General features: G+C 40.6%; 1 protein-coding gene across 1 annotated transcript in view; it reads left to right on the forward strand.

Annotated features, from left to right (window-relative positions):
* The window catches only part of ABLIM2 (actin binding LIM protein family member 2), a 2,642,076-nt gene that overhangs the window by 436,286 nt on the left and 2,181,287 nt on the right, over window positions 1-24,503 (forward strand). Inside the window, exon 3 of the mRNA XM_044062807.1 lies at window positions 19,413-19,596. Coding sequence (XP_043918742.1) covers window positions 19,413-19,596 — 184 coding nt within the window. The remainder of the gene's footprint in view (window positions 1-19,412; window positions 19,597-24,503) is intronic.

Here is a 24,503-nt window from a genome sequence, read left to right on the forward strand (position 1 = left end):
AGGAGGCCTTCTAAATTTATCACTGCCCGGACAAGCAATTCCTTACAAAAGGTGTCCCGCTGATGCCATGGTGGTGGCGGCTGCCACCAACAAGAAACTTGCAGATCCTTCCGTACCTGTCCATCCTCCTAATAAGGACTCTAGGACCATGGATAGATATGGTAAGTGGATGTTTTCTTCAGCGACCTTTGCTATGCGTTTGCTGAACTATCTTTGTCACTTCACCAGACTCCAAAGGGATATCCTTAAGGAGCTAGGTGAAGTTGTGCAGGATCCTACAGCTGCAGGGGCTCAGGAAAAAAATTGCTTCGCAGCTAGGAACCCTTAACTCCATTGCAAACTCCTCCATGCGGCTTATATCATATGCTGCTGATGGAGCAAGTGGTACAGGTGTGGCTCTTAGGCGCCAAGCCTGGATGCGGCTATGTAATTTTGCAGATCCCTTTAAGGCGTCCTTCACAAACTCTCCCTTTGATGGGTCAGCTTTGTTTGGCCCTCAAGTGAAGGAAGCGTTGACCAGGTGTGAGCAGGATGGCAAAACCCTTTCTGGGAGTCCATTTTCCACCCCTTCTAGACCTTATCCCAAAGGACAGAAGGGTGGCAAAATGTGGTTCCATAAATCCCAAGGAGTCATTCACGTGGTCAGTTTACCCCTAGAGGCAGAGGGGGTAACAACAACAGACGCTGCTCTAGAGGCAGAGGGGGTCCACAAAACCAGGGAAACAGAGAGTCTCTCTCTGACAAGCCCTTTCAGCATCCCTGAGATGTTGCCCGGCTGTCCCTCCTTGGAGGCAGTCGGGGGAAGACTATCGCTGTACCCAGAAGCCTGGCGTTCTCTCACTCAAGACAGATGGGTACAGTTGATCATATCCAAGGGTTACAAAATTCCTTTCGAGGAAAGTCCTTTCTATCCCTCAAATTCCCTTCCAGATGTACCACCTGGTCTAAGGGAAATTGCAGAGTTAGAAGTCTCAAATCTACTGCAAAAAAGAGCCATTCAGCCAGCTACAACAGACCATTCAGAGCCCGGAATCTACTCAAGGTTCTTTTTGGTCCCCAAAAGGAGACTGGAGACCAATATTGGATCTCAGCAGACTCAACAAGTCTGTGAGGAAGACAAGATTCCGAATGGTCACTCTTCAGTCGATTCTGCCCTTCTTGCAGAAGGACAACTGGATGTGCTCAATAGATCTTCAGGATTATCACATAAAATTCACAGCAGGAGATTTCTCCGCTTTCGGCTGGGGTCCAGTCATTTCCAGTTCAGAGCCCTGCCCTTTGGTCTCACCACGGCCCCAGAGTGTTCACCAAATGCATGGCAGTGGTTACGGCTCACCTGAGACGTCAAGGATTCCAGGTGTTTCCGTATCTCGATGACTGGCTCCTGTCAGCCACCACCAGGCATCAGCTTGTTCAAGCCAGGGATTACACAATAAATCTTTGTTCTCATTTGGGCATCTCGATCAACTTGAAAAGTCATCCTTATTGCCCTGCCAGTCTATTACTTTCATAAACTTAAACACTGTTCGGATGTCAGCTACCCTTACAGACCAAAGAGTTTCAGACATTCAAAGTCATGTCAGGATCATTCTAGCCAACAAGAAAGTACAGGCCAGAATGGTTCTAAAGGTATTAGGTCTCATGGCTGCGGCCATTACTCTTCTTCCCTGGCTCGCTTCTACATGCCTTCTTCAGTGGATGTTGTTCACTCAGTGGTCTTACCAACAACTTCCAATGCGTCACCAAATTCTGGTGACACAGATTTGCAAAATCATCTTGCTTGGTGGATCACTTCTCCCCAGATTCACCAAGGCAGACACTTTGTACCCCCATCCCCGGTAGCCACTGTCACCACGGTTGCCTCCCTGGTCGGGTGGGGGCATTAGCAGGGCAGGATGGTTCATGGGATGTGGCAACCGTTCGAGTACCACCTGCACATAAATGTCCTAGAGATGAGAGCAGTGCTTTTAACGTTGCAAGCCCTCAACGACTCTCTTCCTGTAGGGACAATTGCAGTCCACACAGACAACATGTCTGTAGTTTGGTATATCAACAAACAGGGCGGAACCAAGTCCTACCCTTGTGTCGAAGCTCAGACTGTGGCAATTCTCCTCTCATCGGTTTCTGGTAGCAACGCACATCCCTGGGAAAACCAACATTTTAGCGGACAGACTGAGCAGAACTATTCTCATGCCTCACGAGTGGTCTCTCAAGCAATCTATAGTGGAGGAGATTTTTCTGAAATGGGGTCGCCCATGTTGCGATCTTTTTGCTACTCCCCAAAACAGCAAATGCCCAGACTTCTTCTCTCTCTTCCCTCTGTCAGGCCATCCCCCCAGAGACGCTCTGACCCAGGATTGGCCCCAGGGACTTCTTTATGCCTTTCCTCCTTTTCCTCTGATCCCTCAAGTTATCCAGAAAGCTACCATTTTGAGAGCCAAAATGATTCTCATTGCTCCTTATTGGCCTTGACAAATTTGGTTTCTGTTCCTCCATCGTCACCTTTTGGTGCAGCCGTGGCATCTGGACCCAGTGCCAGACCTTCTGGTTCACCAATCCGGTCAGCTGCACCGGTCTATCCCTTCTCTCAACCTCTCAGCATGGTTGCTCCACTTCCTTCCTTAGCCAGGCTTCCTTTGATCTCTAACCCTGTTAGAGACATCATAGTAGCTTCTTTAAAATCCTCTACCAGGAGGATTTATACAAGCAAATGGAAACATTTCTTTTATTGGGCTAAAGCCAAAAATATTGATCCCTTCACTGCCCCAGTTCAGGCAGTTTTGGAATTCTTAGCGGAGATTTTTCATGCAGGCTGCTCTTCTTCCACAGTTAGAGTTCAATTGGCTGCTATCTCGAACTTTCATGTCGGGATCGCAGATCACAATATTATGTCCCATAGGCTTTGTAGAGCCTTCTTGAAAGGAATTTTCCTGCTAAAGCCTCCAATCAGGAATCCTCCTCCTCCATGGGATCTAAATTTAGTGCTGACATCCTTGATTCTCCCCCTCTTCGAGCCAGCTGTTTCTTGCTCCCTAAAATTTCTTTCTTGGAAAACATTATTCCTAGTAGCTATTACATTGGCCAGGAGGATGTCTGAACTTCATGCTCTATCGGTTCGACCCCCCTATTTGGTCTTTCACAAGGACAGAGTATCATTGAGAACTAATCCCACCTTTTTGCCTAAGGTCGCCTCAAAGACTAATTTGAATCAATCCATTGATCTCCCTGTATTTTTTCCAAACTATTCAAACAGATCGGAACAAAAATTACATTATCTTGATGTCCATCGCCAACTCAGATATTATTTGGACAGAACTAAACAATTTAGGAAATCCGATCAACTCTTTGTTTCCTATGCGGATAACAAGAAAGGCCTTCCTGTCTCTAAAGTGACTTTGTCTAGATGGCTTTCTTCTGTCATCTCTGAAATTTATCTGCTCAGGGGAAAACAGCTGTGCTCAAAACCTAAAGCACATTCAACTAGGAGCTTAGCCACTTCTACAGCCTTTCAAGCTAGACTTCCTTTAGACACTATTTGTGCAGCGCCACTTGGGCCACTCCTCATACTTTTGTTTCCCATTACAAATTGGACTTGGCCTCCAGGGACAGAGCCAGTTTTGGCTCTACAGTCCTCAAGAGTCTGTTCCATTGAGCCACCCAGGATAGAGGTGCTACATCAAGCAGAATGATTGACAACTTAACATTAAGTTATGTACCTACCATAGCGTTCCATGTTAGTTGTCTTCTCTTTCTTCCTCCTTCTCCCAGGCCTGGACAGACCTTTCTACAAGAGATTATTATGCTGAAGACCATTCAGAGCTGGTCCTTCTTTCATCCTGTAGGCTTTCTTTCTTCCTTTGGGAAGTATTTATGCTTGGTGCTATTGCCCTTTGTCATCAAACGAGATCTGGGTACTTACCGCCTTGCATCATGGGATATGGGGCTGCCTCGAGCTGGTAAAAGTGACTCTCGAGCTTAGCAACCCATCAAGCAAGAAAGAAGGCGAGAGAAGACAACTAACATGGAACGTTATGGTAGGTACATAACTTCTTATTTTTTTATATTGTGAAACTTTTCATGTCTGGGTGCCTTTGCCTGTATTTTCCTTCAATTATCTTAAGTGCTGCTTTTATATTGATTAGTTTTGCATTTTCCTTTGAATAAATATTGCACCGCACCTGATCTCTCCTTCTTCCCCATGTACATAATTATTCTTCGGGTACCTCCTGCTCTACTTGCTTCTTCTTAATCTGGAAACTCATTGTTCATAGGTTAGTACTAAGCTAACTGCCCTTGAAATCCATTGTAAGCCTAGCCAATTATCCCTTGTGCGACTCAAACCCTGCACCTTGCGTTTGTAAGGCAAACACCTTAACCTTAGGCCACCCTCCCAACCATCATGCTGTGACATCACCTGCTCTATATTTTCTAAATCAAACCCTTCACTTGAAAATAATATTTAATTTTTTTTAAATTTCTCCAAGTCTTTTGGGTTTCTAATACCATGACAGGAATGGACCCCATTCCTAAGTCAAAGTATGATTAAAGTTCATGAAATTAGTATTGTTTCAATCTTTAATGTTAGCCCAGAAGTGCTGTTTGCAGCACCCACAATGTGCCCAATAATGACTCCTTTTGCAATTCATATGGAGTTACATGTATTGGTAACATATCCAAATATTATTGTAAATTCTTTTTTAAAACACCTGTTTCCCCTACTGCTACTGGAACTGTCTGGGTATCCTTCATCCATATGGCCCTCGTTTCCACCTGCAAATTCTGATAGTTTGAGTTTTTGTCTTTCTGTATTGAAGACACTGTAGCCACTGGGTGTAGCGATTTCAATGATCAATGCTACTTTTGTCTTCTTTTCATGGACCACTCTATCTGGTTTTCTCGTATCTCTCTTTTGAACTGTTGGTAATGGGTGAACCCATGTGGTGGAGGCTTCATCATTTTCTATGATGGTTTGTGGCTCATGTTTCCAGTATTTTTCAGCTACTTCCGTATTATAATGTTTGGACAATCCCCAGTGCAACAGTCTTGCCACATTATTATGACTTCCAGTATACAGTCCTTCTGCCATTAGTATGTCACAACAAGCAATAGGGTGTGCAACTGTTTTGAATTCTGTTTTACAAAACCTGCATTTGTCTGTTTCTCCCACATGTTCAATGGATTTTGTAAACCAACGTGTATGTAGTCCACTATCTTGGGCCTCCAATATTAACCTTTCATCTCTTGGTTTGAATTTGCCTTTCCTTAACCATTCCTGCATTCGATCTTGATCAACTTGAGGTTCTTCCAGGAGTTTTCAATACTTGCAACTATAATTATGCATTTTCCACATTTCTTACCTTCTCATCTGATCCTTCAGCTTATATTCTTTCTTTTGTTTTTTGGCACATTCAGTTGCCGCCTGATTTTTTTCTACTTCTCGTTTGATTTCCATTCCCGCTTGATGCCGATATGCTTCCACTAAATTAAGCAGGGAAGTCATCTTAGATTTATTCTCCTCATGTTTCAAAACTTTCAAAATGTTTGGGTCTTGTAAAGTCAACAGATATGTATGCAGTCCCATGATTGCAGATCTGTACATATAATCAATTTCAAGAAGGCCCATATCTCCTTCAGAATGTGGGATATATAATCTTGGTATGCACTGATTTTTATAAATCATTTGATGAGCATGAAGCATCCTTCTTGTTTTCCTGTCTAACCTTTCCAACATGTTTTGGGGCCAGTCAGTCACTCCAAAACTCTTAAGTTAGGACAGGAAGAGCAAATTGGTTTATAGCTTGAATGTTGTTCCTAGATACCAATGCTGTTCTCAGGATTAATGTAAGTTTTCTAAAATATTCCTTACTGAGTTTTATACACATTTGTTCATGTTTTATTGTTGATCCTTCATCAAATCCTAAATATTTATACACTCTGTCTTGCTCAGGTTATTTTACGTCACATTCCTGCCCCAAAATTATGTTTTCTTGGTGCTGCAGCTTTCCTACTTTAAAGGTTGCTTTTGTGCATTTATGAAGACCAAATGACATTCTTATATCATCTGAAAAAAGTTTTGACTACTTTCAGTCATGCTTTCAGTTCCTCATCTGATGAACTATACAGTTTTAAATCATTGACAAAGAGAAGATGAGAAGCTTTTACACGTCGTTGCTTTCTGGGAGCCAAATTATAGCCATGACCTAATCTGTTAAGCAGACATGTTAATGGGTTAAGAGCAAGATAGAATAGCAGCGGTGGCAGGGAGTCACCCTGGAATATCCCCCTTTGAATTTTTATCCCTGGAATAATAAGTTGTCCTTTATCATGCTAAATAGATAAAATTCACAGAAAGGCTAAAGTGCCTCTGTAAAGTATCCAAGTATAAATCCAAAGTCAAAACTCGGAGGCACACCACGACAATCAAAGCTGACTTTATTACTTATACAATAAAACCACAGAAATTATAGATGAAGACCTGGTCAGTTAGTGCTTTCACGTTTCTTGGAACTCTTCCTCAGACTGTATAACCAGTACTTTCATTCACAATATTTATAAAAACTCTTGTCCAATGAGAAAACATTTCCCCACTTGTCACTATCAGCCATATGGTAATATAATACGAGTTTTTGGATGACCTTATAAAGAAGGATGAGAATGGGATTCAAACTGAAATGTTTATTATATTATTATTATATTATTGTATTTATTATGTTTATAATGCTATTTTTATAAGAGAGTGATTACAATTAAATATAAGGTATATATGTATGTATGGTTTTAAATATTTGGGTCATGTGATTATCTAATAGCATGTGACTAGTGCTTTCAAAGTATAAAATGAAGGTTAAGATGCGACATATTTACATCTGATGAAGTGGGGTACACACCTACGAAAGCGCTTATTTTTTTATTCTGTGGTCTGTTCTACAATAAATAATCTTTATACTGGAATCTACAGCCTACTCCTGGTCCTTCTTTTGTTTGTATGTTTCTGGACTCTTTTGGCTTTTTGGACCTGGAGACTTGCTTTTGGTGGTAGCTGTTTTTTTATTCTTATTGCTGTGCTGATTTTGGTTACCACCTCTGCTGGGACTATGGCTGATGAAATAGAAATTGTTGGCTTGGATCAATAGCATGTAACTTTCTCACAAGGTAATTTCATTAATGTGGAGAAGCTGTTAAAAGTTATTGAAAGTAATGAGAATCCACTTTTTAACTGCCCTTATGAGAGCATGGAAAATGAGGCCAGTGGTGTTGATATTGTTTTATTGAAAAATAAACTGCATGCCATAGAGAATGAACTCTTTAAACTAAAGAGGAACCTCTATGAAAAATTTCATATGGACCTCTGCATTAAGGAAGTTATAGTTCGGAGGGGGCTTCATGTGCTGAAAATACCCTCACATGTAAACTATGATCCTGTATTATTAACCTAGTGGCAGAAGGTTAATTAAAACACCAGCGTCGGCTATATGAAACTGCTAATTGCAGCAGCTGATAGGGAGACACAGTCTTTATCTTCCTCAATTAAAACTTTATATAGTGAGCTCTTATCACTATTTGGCACTGCTACCTTGGACGCTTATTTTGTGGAGACCTTGGACACAGTCTCGACATATGAGCGTAAATTAAGTAAAATAAAGATGAAGAAAGTGGAAAGAGACTATAAAGATTTTTTACTTGACAATGTCTTCTCTTTGGCCAAGGTTTACAGACAACGGCTTGAATTTAGAGCATGCGCGCATGCCTGCTGAACGGTTTGATGAACCACAGGAACTACTGGCTAGTGAGAGGTAACTTCCGAGGCAGAGTACAGCCGAGAAAGAAGCAGAAGTGGATATAACTACAATGCAGATTCCTGTGAGCGAGTCCACGATCCTGAATGGAGCTGTACAAGCTAATTCAGCACTAACAAGTGAAAAAGGGAACAGAACAGGAGCGAGAACGAAGATATTTCTTACAACAGCACAAGTGCATCAGTCAGCTGAATCTGCTGTACCGGCAGGTATACAAAACAATGCTGCTGGCATTCACCCTTTAGTACAACATAAACTTTGCTTTCCCCTACCAGTGAGGGATTTGGTTTCCAGAACCAGGGGAAGGAGCAGAAGTTGGCAGAAAAGGAAATTTGAAGGGCAGATGACTGGTTCAGGCAATATCAAAAAAGCCTTCTTTCACAAAAAGGCTTAGTTTGGAACTTATCGAGTTATGTACTTTCAAATGAAGAAATGAACATTTTGCAGAAAGGACTTTCTTTCACACCAAGTAGGTACTCAGACACTACTGAAGTTATTTTTGATATTAAAAAGTTTTGCAGAGATTTAACCCTTAAGATGCTGTTTAATGGCAGTGACAGGGAGATGAATGTTTTTAAGAAACCTAGCTCTTATGTACCACCTGTGAATCCATTAATACATGCTTTCGAAACAATGTGTATACAGGATGTGTATAGATTACAAAATGTTAGAAATACAGAACATAACAATGGCTTTAGGAAAAATAATCTTACTAGAAATGAAAGGATGGCCTTAGTGCAGTTACATTAAAATACAGATATAGTGATTAGGCCCGCTGATAAGGGCGGGCCTATTGTCATCATGGATGCTAGCAAATATGAACATGCTATGCTTAACATGTTATGTGATGTTAGTTTCTATACAAAGATTACTCATACAAAGATTGATAAAATGGTGCATCAGATTAAATTGAAATTGGATCTATTATTGAGTGAGGGCTCCATAACTAAGGAATTATATGATTACTTCCTTATAGAACATCCTGTTATCCCTTGTATGCAGGGGTTACCTAAGATTCACAAAGATAAAATCTGTCCAACAATGAGACTGATAGTCTCTGGGAGAGGGTGGTCCATGGAGTCCATCTCCATATATATAGAGAAGAATCTGAGACCCTTACTTAATGATATACCACAGGCACTAAGAGATACTGAACATTTTTAACTGACTTATCTGAAGACATGCAAGTATTGAGTGATAGGGATAGTTAGTCACCAGGACGTAGTATCCCTTTTCACCGTAATTCTGAATGATCTGGGAATAGATAGTATAGAGAGGTTTCTTGGGACATACTCTAGTTTTGAAGCCAGACAGATCAAACTCGTCAAGGATTTGCTTGAGATAGTGTTATATTGTAATGTATTTTTATTTGGGGATGTGTTTTATTGGCAGAACAATGACGTGGCTATGGGCACTTCGTGTGCCAATAGCTACACCAATGCTGTAATGATGGTCTGGGAATCTGAATATATGTTAAGAGGTCCTTTCAGTAAATGCATCTCTTTTTTCAGAAGGTTTGTAGATGATCTCTTTATTGTGTGGAGTGGAACTACGCAACAGTTAACTGAATTTATCAAGTATGTTAATGAAAGCACTGCATTTTTAAGGTTCACATTTACATACTCTGACAAGGTCATACGTTTTTTGGATGTGGCAGTTTTGGTAGATGAGAATAATAGACTGTACATGAAACAATACAGGAAACCATGTCATGTCAATAGTTTACTATCATATGACAGTATGCACCCCCCATATATTTTTAAGAGTGTGGTAAGAAGCCAGGCTTTTAGAGTGTCTAGACTCAATGGGGGGGGGGTCTGACTTCTTGAGATGTACTGAAGGTATTACCAAGGAATTGATAGAGAGGGGCGATGATGGCCAGATGGTGAAGAATAATGTAGAGGAGGTAACCAGACTCAGAGATTCAGTGGCAGAACCATATTTCTCTAAGAGGTAAGTCACTAGGAAAGCTAGTGACACTAGTAACAAAGGGATGCTCAGGATGCCCTTATATTATTCGTCTGATGTACAGACCTACATAGGCATAGTTAGGAAAAATTGGGGAATTCTGATGTCTGACAAGGTGTCAGTAACATTATAGAACAACAACCTCGATTTTTCTTCAGGAATGAGCTCTCCCTTAAAATAAAGTTATGTTTCCCAAGGAGTAAGGCTAATGCCTTAGAAAATGGAAGTTTGACTATGTGTAGGCATTGTAATTTTTTGTAGTTGCTTGGACATTAGTACCAAGTTTATGCATCCAGATGAAAAAAGACAGTATAGTTTTAATGTTTCTGCTTCATGCAACACCAAACATGTAGTGTATCTTGCCCATTGTTTGAAATGTTTGAAATTTTATGTTGGTAAAACTGACAGAGTGTTTAAAGATTGGATTAGGGAACATGTGTACCACAATAATAGAAAGGACAGAGTAAGTGCACTATCTAAACATGTTAGTGAGACTGACGAGGGTGTATGAAAGTATCAGGGGCAGCGATGTCTGCAACAAGACAGAGGCTCTGGAAGCCAAATCGATTGTAAGGCTTAAGGCAGATAGTGGAAATGGCCTGAATGACTATGTACCCCTGAAGCCTATATTAAAGAAAAGGCCCCTCTTTAGATGAATTTTATGTGTGTATTTCTTGCATTTATTCTTACTGGAAAAGTCATTTTTATATATGTATTTTATATATGTGTTCTTTATATGAAGTTTTATATATGGGCAGCCGCGGTGGTGCAGCGGTTAGCGTTGCTACTTCACAGCAAGAGGTTCTCCGGTTCGATCCTTGGCTGTGGTGCCTTCTGTGCAGAGTCTGCATGTTCTCCCTGTGGTCGTGTGGGTTTCCTCCGGGTGCTCTGGTTTCCTCCCACATTCCAAAGACATGCTGTAGGTGAATTGGACACTCTAAATTGGCCCTAGGTGTGAGTGCGTGTGTGCCTTCTGTGAAAGGTTAGGCGCCGGGCTGGCAACTCAACACTGTAAAACTCCATTGCCAATCATGAGTGGACAGGTGATCCGATGTGGCGACCCCTAACCGGGAAAAGAAGATATGAAGTTTTATATGTGTATTTTTGTGTGAAATTATTCTGAATATATCATTGCTATTTTTTATAAGAGAGTGATTACAATTATATATAAGGTATATATGCATGCATGGTTTTAAATATTTGGGTCATGTGATTATCTAATAGCATGTGACTAGTGTTGTCAGAGTATAAAATGAAGGTTAAGATGCAACATATTTACATCTGATGAAGTGGGGTACACACCTACGAAAGCACTTATGTTTTTTATTCTGTGGACTGCTCTACAATAATTAATCTTTATACTGAAATCTACAGCCTACTCCTGGTCCTTCTTTGGTTTGTATATTTCTACAAAATATATCTATTTCTTCTTTTTCTGTTGGTCTTTCGATTCCTTTTACCTTGTCTCCCAATTCTCTGGAAAACTGTTTTGGGTCATCAATAAAGTGCTTATTTTATTCTTTTCCTTTATATTTATGTTTATCTTCTACGTTTTTTGGCCTGTGCTGATATTGTTAATTTATTATTTGCAATAGTGCATGATAAATCCTGATCCATCATAATATTACACATTGCTTTTATAACATCTATCTTTCTGAGTATTTTTGCTGATCTCTTCCCTCTTCTGTACTCTTCTAATAGTGACACTTTTGTCTTAATTGCTTTGTAGTTTTCTCTGTTTGATATTTCCTTTCCTTCAATTTTCCCCTTCCTTTCCCTTACTACACTATCTTCTTGTGGTAGATTTTTATGTTATTAATTTAGCTGGACAGTAGTATATCCTGTTAACTTCTGTTATATGTCATGGATCTGTAGGGACAGTCCTAATTACTGTGTTCATTTGTTTTATCAAATTTCTGACATTTTCAATTTTATTGACCTTCTGCAGTCTGTTTCTTTCATTGATCTTAATATTTCTATCTATCTGTATTAAATCAAGCAACTCCTCTGTTAGCTCATTTTGTTCTAAACTGAGGGCACATTTTTTGTTCTCCATTTCCTGTGGGAATTCAATAGAAAGTTCTATAGCATCTTCCCGTGGCACATTCTCTTCAGTTTCATCCTGTGTCATCCGTTGCTCTGTCATATGGGAACTCACTGGCCTATCACTCCTCGACACTGACTGTGTCAGAGTTGCCACAGATCTGATGCTGTCCGTGTAATTATTAATCAGCAGCATTCCATAACTTCAATTTCTATTTTTTAACTTCTACTGTACTAATCTTCTTTTCTACATTACCTCTTTGTGATATTATTTTTTTATTGTGAAATTTTCCATATCTGGATGCCTTTGCCTGTATTTCTCTTTAAATATCCTTGGGCTGCCTTTTTTGTATTGATTAATTTGGCTTTCGGCTTTTGCACCATATCAAATCTCTCTTTCTTTCCCATGCCCATATTTCTTTTTTATACTTTACAAAAATTTCTAGGTTTTGTTGTTTATATTTTCTCACTTCCTCAGATGCTTCTTTTTCCAAACAGATCAAAGTTTCTTGGTCTATGTACTGTTTTTCACAAATTCGTTGTATTAGTGAACACACATTTTTATTTGAAGCTTGTACAGTTTTTCTTGTGGAAGTATTTTCTTTCCTCTAATTTCTCTCTTAATCTCTTTGTGTATCTTGTGTCCGGAAATTCTGGGCTTTTTGCATAATAGTAACAGTACATCATTTCTTTCTTATCCTTAATAGTCCACTCTTTTGTCTTGCTCTTCTTTGGCCTATCAGTTTTTGTGATTTTTGTGGACTGCTACTTCCTTCTATAACTGGGGGGGGGGGGGGGGGTATCCTCTCCCTGGTACTGACCTGACCCCATTATAGGAATGTTTCCGTATTTTGAGGATTCTACACTGTCATTTTTTCCAGTCCTGGCACCAGTGCACCTACCAGGATTGGGTACATTTTTATCCTGGGTCTTGTCAGCTGTCTTTTTTAAATTTTTGACCTACTTCTGTCCATGATATTTGCTATACAAAATACAGTCTATACATCAGTGTCATCTTGGTGAGATTTTGTGAAAAACAGGGTTCACTTCGTGAAGGTACTCACCAAGACTTGAGGATAGGATACTATTAACATGGTACACTTGGGCATTCTGAGACAGTGTAGCAACTGTCCCATGTACATAGACAACTCTTTCCTGTTACTTCCCAACACTCAGACTTGTGAGAGATGCACTTATATCACCAAATTGGAAGCTATGCACTCTCCAGCCAAGACCGGACTAGTTGGTCAAGAGGAGAAGGTCAACACCTGCACCACACCACATGAAACACATAGCCCTCCAGAACACCCACTATCACAACTCTCACATAAAAACACAAACCACACACCCACCCTCGCGAGGCACTCAATAGAAATTTACCCAAACAGCAGAGACCTCCAAGACAGAAATGCACTCGACCACCACAACACAGCACAAACCACAGGACACATAGCTCACCTCCACAGTGTGCCCCTCAACTTAAGCCCTTAAGGTTAAACATATTGCCCAGTACACTAATCATAAGTGACTCAATAGTGAGGCACATAGATGTCCCACTCATTAGGTTGAAATAAGGAGAAGGCAACAGTCATCTGTCTACTAGGTGCCAGAATCTGACACACAACACAGGCACTCAAGTCACTCCACTACAAGTACAAGTATGACTCTGTCATTGTCCATGTGGGTGTGAATGACCTGAGGTGCACCTCCCTGGACTACATGAAAAGAGACATGGTGGAGCTCTGGGATTATGTGGCCCAGGCAGGTATGACACTAGCTGTGAGCAGTATCCTACTGTCACCCAGAATGATATCGTACTACAAACAAAGAATGGTTGACTTCAACAATTGGCTAAGTTCCTAGTGTCATTCTAAGGGGATCCAGTATCTGTCTGCTTGGGATGACATGATTGACAGACCTCCATGCTTTGCCAGAGCTGGCCTGCATCTATCACCCCCTAGGTTTCCGGGTACTGGCTAAGGCTTTTGCTACCCGTATAGTGTCTTTTTTAGGCAGTGTTCCAATGACCAAATTATCATCATAAGAGCTATAAATAAATGCAATCTGAGGGTCATGCTGCTCAATGGTAGAAGTCTAAATCTCAAGATGCACTCACTCGAAGCACTCCTCAAAGTGGAGAACATTGACATTTGTGTTGTAATGGAGACCTGGTTTAAAGTGACAGAAAGCACCCCGCGCTACCAGGCTATAACTCATTCCACACCTTTCGGCCCCAAAACATGGACCAAAGCTCCAAAGGCGGTGGTGTCTTCATATTCATAAAGGATATGCATGCTTCCAGACTAGTAGACCAGCATAATGCATCTGAGATACTTCAGGTACAACTAACATTGGGTATGACTGCGATCCAGGTCATAACCTGCTATAGGTCCCCAACAATGTCCCTAGACTCTGACTGCATGTTCGTAAGCATCCTGGAATCTATCAAGGTCCAACCCAATGCTCTCATACTAGGAGACATCAACTACCCCTCCATCAACTGGGAAAACTACTCAAACACCAATGCACTGGTCCAACGCTTCTTGGAATTCATCAGTTCCAATGCCCTGGAGCAGCTCATTCTTACCCCCACTGGAGGAAGCAACATCCTTGACCTGGTTATTACTAACATGGGCAATCATTGCTCTACACCAATAGTCAATTCCTCCCTAGTTAGATCCGACCACAAACTAATCACCATGAAAATCCACATCTCACCTACATTCCCCGTGAAGGTATCCACCATGAAAAACTTCTCAAAAGCTGACTTTGGACTCCTAAAAACAGAAGTGGCTAACTTCATGGCACCCATCCCAATGTAAAATAGATGCATGACTGCTGAATCATACAACAGTGCACTGTATGAACAAGTACTTAAATGCATGGAACTAGCCATACCCAACAGAACCAATATGCTCTCCTCCAACAAAGGAAGCCAGTCTGTTGGTTCCCTGCCATTAATAAACTCTACAACAGAAGGAATAAACTGTTGCAGAAAAGGATGAAGTCCCACGACTGGAAAAATTCCCTTATTAGCCTTAACAAAAAGTTGAGATCCCTAATCAAAACCTCCAAAGTCAGCTATGAAGGCAGAATTGTGACAGACACTAAAAACAACCACAAAGCCTTCTTTAGTTATACCAAGAATTTCCATGGCATACCCAGATTTGCTTTACTGCACAATGGCACAACATATACTTAGCAAACATATATTGCCAACATACTGGCCAACAGCTTCACTGCCAACTTTACCCCCTGTTCCCCTCTAAAGGACCAAGCTCAATACCGGAAGAATGCCAGGTACCCTGCATTACCGCAGCACAGGTTAAAGCTGCATTGTCTAAGGCCAAGAATACAGCTTCCATGGGACCCGACAATATCTCTGCCTGTGTTCTACATGAATTACAAAGTGAACTGGCACCACATTTGTGTGCTCTGTTCACTCACAGCCTTGCCTCAGTCTTTGTCCCTACCGAATGGCGCACTGCTACAGTCATCCCTCTCCATAAAGGAGGAACAACTACAGACTCTGAAAATTATCTCCCCATTAGCCTGACGAGTCTGATATGTAAGGCTATGAAGCACATCATCATGGACCTAATTAACAATGATGTAGGGGATCTTCAAACTCTAGATCCCACACAATTTGGTTTTGTGAAAGGTAGATCATACCTGCTCAACCTGGTTAACTTCTTTGAGTCAGTCACAGAAGCGGTGGATGAAGATAAGGCAGTTCATACAGCCTACCTCGATCTGGCCAAAGCCTTTCATACCATTCCTCACTCAGGAATTATTGATAAACTCACCAAAATAGGCATCAACCCCTATATCGTTAGGTGGGTTGCAAATTGGCTCACAGATAAAACACACAATGTGAAAGTAGAGGACTCCAAGTCAGACTGCCAACCAGTCATGAGTGGACCCCCACAGGGATTGGTCCTGGGTCCTCTCCTGTTTGTCATCTACTTCTCAGATGTCCAGGCCAACACAGAGGGACTCTGGCTGACCAGATTCACAGACGGCTGCAAGCTGGGAGCCATTATTAACTCCCCAAGTGATGCAGACATTCTACAGAAAGGCCTCAATGAGACCAATAACTGGTGTCAAAACCATGGCCTCAAGCTTAATGCCAAAAATGCGTTGTCATCCCCTTTGGGGAAAACTCATTTCCCATGAATTGCCACACTGATGGGAGCCCTTTGAACACTGAAGGCCTTATAAGAGCTATGGGGACACAGGTTGACACCACATTGCCACTGTGGTCAGAATGTCCTTCTATGTGGCACATCTCATTACTAAGGGTTTTACATCCAGGAAGAAAGAGGTCATCATTTCTCTCTACTCTTCCCTCATTAGACCAATCATAGAGTATAATGCCCCATTTGCCATGTACCTCACTAAGACACCTGCAACAGCTGGATAGGCCACAAAAGTACCTCACAAAGAGGATTCTCGGCCTTAAACACATGTCCTACATGGACAGACTCAGAAAACTCCAGCTATTCTCTGATTCATATCATCTACTAAGAGGAGATCTCTGCTTGACTTACAAAGCCATGTCTGACACAGCTCTGTTAGAAATACTACATCTAAAGAAATCCCAATCCCGCCACACCACATGCTTCAGAGACCTAAACTTCATTACCACAATCAAAAGAACATGCTGGAGGGACAGGTTCATAACCCAGAGACTGCCCATGCTCTGGAATAGACTTTCTATACATGTCAAGCAGAGCACCTCACTAGCCCTGTTCAAGAGAAATCTTGATGAGTGGATGGGAAATAGAAGGTTCACCCTGGGGATCACTCCAGTGGCTCTACTTGATAGAGGCACTGGGAACTAATGACAGGCGGCACAATGCCAGGGCACTTCTATGGGCTAGGCTTGTAAAGGTCCCAGGGCCATTAACCTGCTTCACACCTATGAATTCAGTTTCAGCAATGCTACTCTCCTTTACTTGCTGACTTATCATCTTTCCATGCGAACCCCTAATATCCATTGTGATTATTTAGATATTCCTTGAGGACTTGTGCCAAAATGGCTAGTCTATCCATATCCCTAAAACTCATCCTGCCCCATTTATCATGATAATTTTCCTTTTAGAACTTTAACCACTTTCATTAAATACTGAACTCTCAAATGACTAGCCTTTAAATGTCCCTTCAAGTCAGTTAGCCCTAAACTACCTTGTTATAAACCAAAAACAAAACCACGTAGAAGGGCATAAAAAGAACTAAATAACACTCTAAAATGCCTTTATTCAAAGGAAAGCCAACCAAATACCAAAATTTTAAAGTTTAATGCTTTCATTCTTTAATAAGCAAGAACTTCATCAGAGCACCCAAAATAATTGTGAATTACGTATAAACAATTGAGAACATGATGTAAAATATGTATTACATTTCTTTTAACCAATAAAATTCCACTTTACACATTTAAATGCAATTGAAGCTTAGACAATGAATAAAATAAACCATATTTATTTAAAGTGACACCAGTATTAAAATAATTTGCCTTTTAACACACATTATGTCGACATCTTCATTTTATCCCAGTTCTTTGTCTGCTTGTAATGCGATTTTCCATTTGAATTCCTTGATTTTTAGTACATTGTTGAAACTTTCCACAAAAGGGACCCATCAATCATATCTAATTTTTTTTAAATTTTTTTATTTTAACATTTGTTGATTGGGAAAGTCCGACTAGGTTCCACAGAACCTGTTTTCAGCGGAGGCCCAGGGAGAAATGCTCCAGATGCATGTCTTTGGAATGTGGGAGGAAACCGGAGTACCTGGAGGAAACCCACGCAAACACAGGGAGAACATGCAAACTCCGCTAATACAAAAAGAAAATAAATTTCTTAAAATTGCTACAACCAGAAGCATATTTGGCCAACATGTTCATAAAATATTTCCTTTTAATAGCTGCATAATGTTCATAAATCCTCTGTGACAGCATTCTGGTAGTTTTCCTTACACAGAAACTCTCACAGCTAAAGCAGTTGTCAAATAAACTAAACCAGTGCTTATACAATTATATCTATTTTTGGCTGTAATAGTTTTATCTAAATCTTTAAAATACACACTGTGTGCAGAATATATATACCTGCAGTATTTGCAGTTTCAACATGGATAGGTACCAACAGGACCAGTTTCCAAACAATGATTATTGTGGACATTATTTTCCAATAATCCCTTGGTGTTGGAGACTAAATAAAGTGAGGGTGATTCCCCACTATTTTATCTAAATCAGTATTACCTAAAATAACTTACCAGTTATCAACTACAATCTTTTGTATTCCCGTAGAATCTAAACTAATAGGAACTGGAAAAGTATGACATATATCAAAGTCACCCAGTTCACTAACTTCTCCCTTTGGTGTCAACCAACTTATCAAGATAGGAGGAAATTTAGTGGCCCTAGAATGGGTGACTTCATCTCTAATCTCGTCTAATTTACTTTTAGGATAACCTATATCTGCAAACATTTTCACTAGCATGCCAGCCTCTTGCCTGCATATCTTTGGGATGTAGGATGGTAGCTGGAGCCTCCAACGAGCTATCACATCGAGATGAGGTGGACATAGTCTATCCCAGCTCGAAATTGAACCAGAGGACTAAGTGACTGACTGACTGCTGCAGCCCTGTGCTATATACAGGTGCTCATTTATCTTCATCTTGGACCCATCACCATAAAAATGTGTGTGTGTGTGTGTGTGTGTGTGTGTACACACACACACACATATATATATATATATATATATATATATATATATATATATATATATATATATATATATATATATATATATATATATATATACATACATACACACACACACACACACATGCACTTATATGCAATTTTTAATGGTAATGGTGGGCTTTACTTTCACATTAATATGTCGTACATTAATGTAAAGCATATATAATATTTACAGCTTCAGAGGGCACCTTGCCTTCAATTTCTTTGTGATATTAAAGATGACATGTTATGGTCCCTTATATACCCATCCAGGTACCTTTGTTCTGCTGTATCTCTTCATTAATCTTAGTTTGATATACACATCTGCTGTCTTCCTTCCTTTTATAGTTTTTTACAAAGTTGCTTTCGCTACTGTGTTGAGTTCTTGTAAACTGTATTGCGCATTTAATTTCCAAATACAATAATACTGTTCAATATCTTCAATGACTTGTATCACTATATTGAGATCTGAAGAAGGCTTGTGTGTCTGTACCTTTGATTGACACTCCCAAGTGCTCAAATTTGACATTACTGCCTGTTAAAAGTTGTCACTGATTTTGTACTATTCTCTCAGGTAACTGCACTTTCATTGAGCCATGAATAGATGGTGCTATAGCATTACATTTACAATGCAGACTTTTTTTTTTTTTTTTTACCATACTGATTCTGTCTGTGGATGGATTGAAAATATGAAGTCTAGGCTAGGAATTAGCTACAGTAATTTAACCCATATGGATTTCCATTATGCCAGCTGTAGTCTTATGCAAATATGTCTTCTTCAGTATAAAAACATTCTACCACAGGATTATTACTATGATTTGTGAAATGTATTGACTTCAAACTTTATTTTCTGTTTTCAGTATGTGGTTGTGACCTGGCCCAAGCAGGATTTTTTGTCAGACAAGGGGAATACATTTGTACTTTGGATTATCAGAGGCTTTATGGCACAAGATGTTTCAGCTGCAGTGAATTTATTGAAGGCGAAGTGGTTTCAGCACTTGGCAGAACATACCATCCAAGTTGTTTTGTCTGTGCAGTCTGCAGGTAAGAAGAAATCAGTGATGTGAGCTGTAAATTGAAGTACGTTGTTACTGAAAGTGCATGGTGCTCACGGTGAAGGAAATGCATGCATAGCATTGTAGTCAGGTATGGACTTAGCGATAAGTAACCTTGGATCATCTTGCATGGCTTCACAAGCATGTAATGTTCATTCAGGGCACAAATTAAAATCGGATATTCCTTGTCTAGCCCTTTTCACTACATATCCAGAGAGCATATCATTTGCTTGAGTTTCTTCCAAGCCTTTACTGTGTTACTGTTTAGGTTAATTTATAACTGGCCACTACATGCAACTACCATTTAAGAGAAAAAGGGTTACATGTGTAGTGACACTACATTTATACTGTTACATCTCATACTTCCTCCCCATTATGTGCTGACAAATGCTAAGTTGTTTAGGGAGGATTTTCAGAGACTGTTCTATGATAGAAGAGCATTCAGTAATGAATGTAAATAATCCCTGGTACAAAAAGCATAATAGACTTATCTTCAAACAAGACTGAAACATTTTAAGTCAGTTGCATATTGCTCTGGACTCACTGGACTGGATTCCTGGAGGTCAAGCTGAGGACAGTGGAAACTAACTCTGTGCACACCTCAACACTAGAAGTTAAAGAGCAGAATAAGTAAGGGCAGACTTTATTCCATTGTCTCAAAAAATAACACTCCATGTGGACGAACAGTGGTCAGCAAGCCAGGGCAGTAAAATCCACTAAAAACAGAGTAACAAAAGAAAGGAGAATATACAACTTGCTGGCCACACACCAAAAGTGGAATGCTGGAGAGGCAGTGCACTAACATGTAGCTGTGTGGTGATACTGTTACCAAAAAAAAAAAAAAAAGTTGCAAAGGACCAACATGAGAAACAAGCGCTAACACCTCCATCACCTATCTCATAAGAAACGAGGTTTGTAAGTGTGGAAGGAAAAAAAGCCCTGACTGTAATCTATCTAGACAACCTGAGTTTCATTAATAGCCCAGGCACCTGAACAGCTGGTGGGAGAAAGGAAGAAATGACACTGGTATGCATGCTTGTATGTATTGAGGGTTGGGGTGGAGGGCGGTGTGCTGCTGAGGTAAGATGCTGTTTCAGCCCCGGTAGAGATTTGAGAAAGTAATAGTGGCTGGGTTAGACAAACAGGTAGGACCCAAGAGATTCTTTGCTTTGGGGGGAGTCATGCTTGGCAACTGTGCCGCATGGCTTGTAGAAGCCCGTCAGGTGATGATAACATGCAGGAGCAGGCCTTCCTTATAACCTGCCAAGCCAGTCACACCATAGTTTCATAGTTTCATAGTATAGTACTAGGCTATCTGCCCTGGGGCATTTGTAAGCCTAGCCATAGTGATGTGGCTTTTGCCACCCCATGAAATGGTACAAAAATGTACAGAATAAATCTAGAATACTGTGCCTCTGTCTAGTAGTGACACAATGAAGGTCCCCTTATATAATAGAATTAGTTTACTGTGCCCCTGTCTAGCAGTGACACAGATGTGACCCCTGGGGTAAACTTACGATCTCCCATCCACTCATCAAGATTTCTCTTGAAGAGAGTCAATGAGGGGCTCTGCCTAATACGAACTGGGATCCTGTTCCAAAGCATGGGAAGCCTCTGGGTTATGAATCTATCCCACCAGCATGTCCTATTCATACTTGTGCTGAGGTTTAAGTCTTTAGCTCTCGTGGTCCTGATGGATTTGGATTTTTTGAGGTGGAGCATGTCCATCAGATCCTGATTGGACATGGCCTTGTACGTCAGGCAGAGATCACCTCTGAGCAGGCGGTATGCTACTGAATAGAGCTGAAGTTTCTTTAGTCTGGCAGAATAAGACATATGTTGGAGACCCTTGATCCTTTTGGTGAGGTACTTTTGTGGTCTCTCCAGCTGTTGCAAATGCCGGGTGAGGTACATACCAAATGAGGCATTGTACTCAATCATGGGTCTGACGAGGGAGGAATACAGGGGTACAATGACATCCTTGGATCCGGATGTGAATCCCTTCATGATGAGGTGTGCAAGGTAGAATGTTTTTCTAACCACTTTGGCAACGTGGGTGTCAAATGAGAGTTCGCTGTCTACTTGGGTCCCTAGGTCTCTGATTACTTTTTCCGTACTCAGTGGGTTGCTGTCTATGTGATAATTTGTGGGTACTTTGTTTTTTCCAAAAGGGATGACTATACATTTTTTGGCATTTAGTTTAAGGCCATGACTTAGTGCCATGCACCAGTTGTCCGTTTCAGTGAGGCCTTTTTGTAGGATGTGTGTGTCTGCTGGTGTATTGACTATGGTGCCTAGTTTGCAGTCATCTGCGAATTTTGTCAGCCACAGCCCTCCCATGTTTGCTTTAACATCTGAGAAATAAATGCCGAACAAGAGGGGTCCCAGGACAGATCCCTGTGGGACACCACTTGTGACTGGCTTTGAGTCTGACCAGCGATTTTAACTTTATGGGTTCTGTCCTTTAGCCAGTTTGCAACCCATCTAGTGACATAAGGGTTTACTTTTAAGCTGTTTAGCTTATCTATGATGCCTGAGTGGGGTATTGTGTCGAAGGCCTTAGCCAAGTCCAGGTATGCTGTATGGACTGCTTTGCCCTCATCAATGGCTCTAGTGACTGTTTCGAAAAAGTCAACCAGGTTTAAAAGGCAGGATCTGCCCTTTACAAAGCCGAACTGGGTGGGGTCAAGTGTCTGTAGGTCCCCTATGTCTCTGTTTATGAGTTCCATAATGATTCTTTCCATAGCTTTGCAGACCAGGCTAGTTAAGCTTATGGGGCGGTAGTTTCCAGGGTCTGTAGAGGCACCCCTTGTGGAGTGGGACCACTGTTGCTGTACGCCAGTGTTCAGGTACATATCCCGATGTAAGGCTAAGGTTAAATAGCATTTTTATGTGTGGGTTTAGCTCCTCTTGGAGTTCACGTAACACGCACCCCGGGATACCGTCAGGTCCCATTGATGCTGTGTTTTTTGCTTTGTTTAGGGTGGTTCTCACTTGGACATCTGAGATGACAGGGAGATTACATTCAGCTGGGATAAGTATTTCTTCTTTTGGGGGTGAAGGAGGGGAGAAATTTGCACTGAACCTGTCAGCCAGAATGTTAGCAATGCAGCCATCAAAAGTGGCTTTTGGGTCCATTCTTCTGCTAAACCCTGTCATCTGCAGGGTGCATCCTGTTAATGGCGGTCTGGCTACTAACAAACACTGAACTAGAGGGGTCAAATAGCTGAGTGGCATAAATAAGTAAACTGAAGAGAGTATATAGGGTCTTGAGAGGAGCAATATTACAGCAGCAAATCAACCCCAGTCCAAGTATATGTATTTTTGTGATGGTGTGTTTATACCCTGAAGTAAATTACTGTTGAGAGACAGTTAGAGGTGTGTAGTTCAAAGTAGTATTAGGTATAATATAAAACAAAGAACATATACTGTAGTTGTGGAAGTTTGTAGTACCCCTAAAAACAATAGCAATCTTGTGGCAAGAATGTCCAGAAACTACTTTTTGTCTCATGTCCACATTTCATCCATCCATCTGCAACGCCTTTTTCCCATTTGTGCATATAGGGTCGGGTGTCACTTCAACAGTGACAATCATCTTGTGCCAAAGTTTACATCGACGGGTGGCTAGTCCTGCCGCTGTATTTCTTTCATATCTCACACTCATACCTATGGCCAATTTACAGTCTCAAATCTACCTACTGCATGTCTTTGGAATGTGAGTGGAAACCAGAGCACTCGTAGGAAATCCACACAAACACAGAGAGAATATACAAAATCCACACAAAAGGCACCCCAGCTGAGAATTGAACCAGGGAACCTCTTGTTGTGCCACTGTGCCACTCCCATGTCCACATTTATGGCACAAAAATATCCACTGATTTCACTCTCTCAAGGTTCACTAGTTTTCCGCAATGCACCCAATCCTTCTATTTATCCTTTTATGAGGAATATTGATACTCAACCTGTTCGAAAAGGGAAAAAATAGATTATTTTTATTTTATATGAGCTGCAGACACACACATGCAGCCACACAAGTGGTGAGCATTTCATGTATTTATCATGTTTATAGCCAGGTACACATGCTGATTCAGGATCCCTTTCAGCTAAAGAGACAAACAGCAAACAAGACAATTAAAACAAATAAGTATACACGCAATTTACGGAATATAGTACTGGGGGCAAACACAGATACAAAATGGCAGTAGTATTGTTGAAAAAAACAACAAAGAAGATAATTAGGTCAATGTTGTCTGAGCAACAAACTGGCAATGTAAAACTGAATAACAGATTACATTATAGTATCGAAGAAGCATGAGACAAAGCAAGGCAAGTGAAAGAATAAAAATATTCTTTTTTTAAACCATTCTCTAGACTAAAACACAGAATGTATTTGGTTAGTGGTAGTGTGCCCAATCTTGTAAAAGGAAGGAAGAGACAGTGAAGGAAACTACTGTAGCACCTGCCATCTCTCTATATAAATGAAGTTATCCAGTATCACTGAAGCAATTACATTTGCATTGATTGGTTAAGTTAATTGTGGAACTGTAAATCAATATTCTTATATGATCGTAAAATGAAGTGAACAGCAGAGTATGTTTTGAAGGCAAATCAAGGGATGCTTGCACATTGTCACATACTAGGTCTGTGTACCTTAGTAAATGTAGATGGCTAAATAGTATGTTAAAAGACAACTGAAACAACTGCTTTGTGTGTGGACTCTGAAATGTATGTGCATAGAGAATAGTGTTAATAACTTGAAAGCATGGCTGCACCCAAGTTAGGTATGCATAAAATGCGTAGACGTTTAACAGCATGGAAGTAATACATGCCAGTGAAACAAACTTTCTGTATTATCTGTGTACCATGGCTGTCTTTACAGAGCAGGCTTGGGTCATA

Source organism: Protopterus annectens, chromosome 2.part1, assembly GCF_019279795.1.
Source record: "Protopterus annectens isolate FY-2018-M chromosome 2.part1, PAN1.0, whole genome shotgun sequence".
In the NCBI taxonomy this organism is placed as follows: domain Eukaryota; kingdom Metazoa; phylum Chordata; order Ceratodontiformes; family Protopteridae; genus Protopterus; species Protopterus annectens.